The 5474-nt window shown below is 51.7% G+C and overlaps 1 protein-coding gene across 1 annotated transcript; it reads left to right on the forward strand.

Moving 5' to 3' along the window:
• Positions 1-1261: 1261 nt before the first annotated feature.
• Positions 1262-3870, forward strand: LOC121865345 (mucin-2-like). The gene is made up of 2 exons (XM_042364685.1): positions 1262-1447; positions 3313-3870. Exons 1-2 carry the CDS (start codon positions 1262-1264, stop codon positions 3868-3870), a joined length of 744 nt encoding a protein of 247 aa, XP_042220619.1.
• Positions 3871-5474: the final 1604 nt, after the last annotated feature.

Consider the following 5474-nt stretch of genomic DNA (forward strand, 5'->3'; position numbering starts at 1 on the left):
AGAGATAAGGTCGTAACGCCAACACCAACAGAGATAAGGTCGTAACACCAACACAAACAGAGATAAGATCGTAACACCAACAGAGATAAGGTCGTAACACCAACACAAACAGAGATAAGATTGTAACACCAACACAAACACTTCCCTTGCTAACAACCTATCACTGTTACCTCAATAAAATGTTCACAAGAGAATCCTCCAAACGCTCTTAACATTTTTCCACATATTACATTCAACATCCCTTACACAACCATTCAAACAAACAAACAAAAATAAATTAGTTTGCTTTTAAATCCCTAATCAGCAAACGAGTCAAAACTAATTACAAGAAGTTCAATTACAAGGATAAACTACCTATGACGTCAGCTTAGAGAGATTATGTTATTAAAAGTCCTGTGTCCGCAGAAGCGTTTACTCACAAGGGTTAGCAGTTGTCTAGATACAGGTGAAGTAATTGAGCACACACACACACACACACACACAGGGGATACGTCTCCTTCGTCCACATAGAACAATCAAAAGGTAAAGACGTCACAGATGAAAGGGACGAAGACATAAGGAACATCACGTGTGCAACAAAGCCTTAACCCCCCTTTGTGTACCAGACCCTATAAAAATAATCGAGGGGTAACCTGGTGCGGGAAAATGTGTATACAATCATCGCAGCCAGCCAGCCAGTGAACGAGCCAGCCAGTGAACCAGCCAGCCACCCACACACGAAATGATAGTTATACGTTACTCTGATGTTATAGCGAATCAACTTATCGTCCGTGAATAACAAGGACAACGCTACGAGAGCTAGGGGAAGGGGGGGGGGCGGTTCTAAGGGTACACGAGGCCTTTGAAGTTTATGGAGGGGCGAATATGTTCCACAGCGCGTGATCCGCCTATCACAAGGAGTGCCCCGCGGGAAGGCATTAGCGAGATACCTGAAACATTCTCCCCTTCTGACGAGGGAGGAAACAGCGCGGGGGTCAAAGAGATCCAATAGGCCAGATAATGCTCTTAAGATCTTGCAGGTGCGGGGGGAGGCGACTCTGAGGCCTTTGTTGACGGCGAGTAGTGGGGCTCTCAACACCTGTGTCACCAGGAGAGAGAGAGAGAGAGAGAGTAATTCTACTCTCAGTGTGAAAAAGAGGAGGACAAGTACCGTTAACACGGTGCCCAGCAGCTAACTAACTAATGTTGCCGCTCTCCATCACCCCACCCCCCCCGGGTCTGGTTGCCACTAATGAAAACGAGTCTTTGTGGGAGTCATCTGATGGTCCCCTTACAAGCTCCAGTGGCTTCATGCTTCACACGCCGACGTATAGGTCCTGACACACCCGGGGTACTAGAGCTCTTTGTAAAGCCTCCTGTGATTGTTCTACGAAGCCAAAATAGATTTAGAGACCAGAAGCCTCGAGGTCGTCAGAAGACAATTTTCATAAGGCGCGTGTGGCCACAGGTTAGGTCTACAAGACACCTGTACCTCAAATAACAATAACCCAAGTTCCTGTAGGTCAACGACACTTAGGATTATAATTAGTAGACCGTAACGCGTTAATTACCTGAGGTCTATGACGAGTAGAAACAGCCGGGTCTGTAGGGTTGGTCGGTGTGTATATGAGTCTGGTCTGTACGGCGCCTGAAAGCCTCTGGCAGCTAAGTCTGAGTGTCTAAGAACACTTGGATGTTAGTTACTGTCTGCAGGGCGTGTGGCGGCGTGGACAGCTAGGGCTACAGGAGTGAGGTAGGCCCGTGAGGCTCTGGGTAGCCCCGGGATGCGGCAGGCTGAGCAACAGGGGTGAGGTAGGTCCGTGAGGCTCTGGGTAGCCCCGGGATGCGGCAGGCTGAGCTACAGGGGTGAGGTAGGCCCGTGAGGCTCTGGGTAGCCCCGGGATGCGGCAGGCTGAGCTACAGGGGTGAGGTAGGCCCGTGAGGCTCTGGGTAGCCCCGGGATGCGGCAGAGCTGAGCTGGGGTGAGTGGGCCGTGAGGCTGGTGGCCAGGATGCGGCAGGCTGAGCCTGGGGTGAGTGGGCCCGTCGGGCTCGTGGCCCCGGGATGCGGCAGGCTGAGCTACAGGGGTGAGGTAGGCCCGTGAGGCTCTGGGTAGCCCCGGGATGCGGCAGGCTGAGCTACAGGGGTGAGGTAGGCCCGTCAGGCTCTGGGTAGCCCCGGGATGCGGCAGGCTGGAGCTACAGGGGTGAGGTAGGCCCGTCAGGCTCTCTGGGAGGCAGGCTGAGCTACAGGGGTGAGGTAGCCCGTCAGGCTCTGCAGGGAGATAAGCGAGTAATTTAGTTGTGAATGTTGTTGGTGGAGGAGAGGCGCCACAGCCTCCTCACATAATGATTTATCAGCATACCTCACACCCTCACCCTCCTCACTCACCCACCCTCACACCCTCACCCTCCCTCACCTCACCTCCTCCCTCACCCCCACCTCCCCCCTGCACCCACCCTCACACCCTCACCCTCCCTCACTCTCACCCTCACCCTCCCTCACCTCACCCACCTCACCTCACCCTCCCTCACTCTCACCCCTCACCCTCCCTCACTCACACCCACCCTCACCTCCCCACCCCCCTCACCCTCCTCACTCACCCCCACCCCTCACCCTCTACACCCATTTTCCCCCACCCTCACTCACACCCACCCTCAGACCCCTACACCCATTTTTCCCACCCTCACCCTCCCTCACTCACACCCACCCTCACCCTCACCCTCCCTACCCCCCTCACCTCCCTCACCTCACCCCCACCCTCAGACCCTCTACACCCATTTTCCCCCACCCCTCCCTCATCACACTCAAGTTTCTCCTCACACTTCACTCCCTGACACTTAACTTATACCTCATGCTCACACCCTCGGCCTCAAGTCTCACAACCTCATCCTCTTCACCTTCACACAACTCTTAATATTCCCCATCACAAACCGTCAGTCCTCCTCCTCTCCCCTTCATTTCCATCCTTCATTCCCCATCCACTTTCCCCCTCATTTGATCCCTCAACCTTCCCCCCCCTTTCCATCCACTTCTCCCTCATTCCCCATCCACCATTGCCCTTCATTCCCCATCCACCTTCCCTCATTTCCATCCACCTTCCCCTCATTCCCCATCCACCACCCCCCACATTAATCTCGACCCCTCAAAACCTGTACCCACTAGTGATTGAACATCCTCACTCACTCACTCCCTCACACACCTCACCCCACACACACACACACACACTCACCACACACACTCACTCACACACTCAGTTCTGTCTCCTTGAAGTCAACACCTTACTCACCTTCCATTACATTTCCTCACTCTTCTGCCGTCATAATTCGCCAGGTGTGGTCTTGCCTCACACTCCAAAATGCACTCAAGACCTCACACTCCAACACGAACTCAAGACCTCACACTCCAGCATACACTCAAGACCTCACACTCCAGCATACACTCAAGACCTCACACTCCATCACACACTCAAGACCTCACACTCTGGCCCACCAGAGAACTCCAGGGGCCTCTGCCTCCAGCACCACCTCAAGACCTCCACCTCCAACATGCACTCAAGACCTTACCTCTAACACCCCCTCAAGACCTCCACCTCCAACATGCACTCCAAGACCTCCTGCTCCTTTGAACCTCAGAACCTCCTCCGCATACCTCAAGACCTCACACTCAACATGCACTCAAGACCTCCCCTCCAACACGAACTCAAGACCTCCCTCCAGCATGTACTCAAGACCTCCACACTCCAACCTTACACTCAAGACCTCATTCAACATACCCAAGACCTCACATTCCTTCACCCAAACCTCATTCAACACCTCCAAGACCTCACCTCAACACACACTCAAGACCTCACACTCCAACAAGAACTGGACACATAGGCACAGAGTGTGATAGGAGTCAACGCTGTGAAGTAATAGGATTATGAAATAAGACTCCTGTAGTGAAGGATGAGTCTGTGTGGGGAGTAATTAGAACCGAGGAATTCATCACCGATAAGGTTTGCATGGAAGGATTTTTTTCTTTCTTCCTAAAATCTTCCACTCTCTCTCACTCATGCACTCTCGCTCTCTCTCACTCATGCACTCTCGCTCTCTCTCACTCATGCACTCTCGCTCTCTCTCACTCATGCACTCTCTCTCTCTCACTCATGCACTCTCGCTCTCTCTCACTCATGGACTCTCGCTCTCTCCCACTCATGCACTCTCGCTTTCTCTCACTCATGCACTCTCGCTCTCTCTCACTCATGCACTCTCTCTCATACTTTCTCACTCGTACACACTCTTTCACCCACACTCATACATTCTCTCACTAACACACACTCTCTCACTCACAAACACACACTCTCTCACTCACGCACTCTCACTCACTCATACTCTCACACACTCTCATACACTCTCTCACTCATACACTCAATCTCACTCACACACTCTCTCCCACACTCTCACTCATACACTCTCACTTACTCATAATAATAATAATAATAATGATAATAATAATAATAATAATAATAATCGTTACAGCAATAATCCTGTCCATGGGTCTTCAGTGTTAGACAACAGAAAACCATAGCTGCCAGCCACTCCACCACCACCAACTCACCACCAGGTCAACCAACTCCCTTATACCACAAGAGACAGAATTTATCAGGTAAATTACTGTGCAATTAGAGGCCGCATCTGGCCATTTTAGCTCCTGCGCGTCCCAGCCAGGTCTGGTCGATACTATCTTCTACCAATCTGGTCGGGTCGTTACTTTCTGCTATCTGTTTGATATGGTCGATGATGTCTACTCAGTACTTTTTTATTTAAAAGTCTGATCTGGTCGATACTACTCGCTCCCAATCTGATCTGGTCGATGCTACTCGCTCCCATTCTGGTCTGGTCGATACTACTCGCTCCCATTCTGGTCTGGTCGATACTACTCGCTCCCATTCTGGTCTGGTCGATACTACTCGCTCCCATTCTGGTCTGGTCGACACTACTCGCTCCCATTCTGGTCTGGTCGACACTACTCGCTCCCATTCTGGTCTGGTCGATACTACTCGCTCCCATTCTGATCTGGTCGATGCTACTCGCTCCCAATCTGATCTGGTCGATACTACTCGCTCCCATTCTGGTCTGGTCGATACTACTCGCTCCCATTCTGGTCTGGTCGATACTACTCGCTCCCATTCTGGTCTGGTCGATACTACTCGCTCCCATTCTGATCTGGTCGATACTCCCATTCTGGTCTGGTCGTACTACTGCTCATTCTGGTCTGGTCGATACTACTCGCTCCCATTCTGGTCTGGTCGATACTACTCGCTCCCATTCTGATCTGGTCGATGCTACTCGCTCCCATTCTGGTCTGGTCGATACTACTCGCTCCCATTCTGATCAGGTCCTACAGTTTGCTACCCGTCTGGACTATTCAAAGGCAAATGCTCCTTGTGTGTCCTCGTAAATACTAGCTGCTCCTAGTGGGTCCTGGTCAATATTAGCTGCTCCTAGTGGGTC

Source organism: Homarus americanus, unplaced genomic scaffold (assembly GCF_018991925.1).
Source record: "Homarus americanus isolate GMGI-L3 unplaced genomic scaffold, GMGI_Hamer_2.0 scaffold49042, whole genome shotgun sequence".
Classification (NCBI taxonomy): domain Eukaryota; kingdom Metazoa; phylum Arthropoda; class Malacostraca; order Decapoda; family Nephropidae; genus Homarus; species Homarus americanus.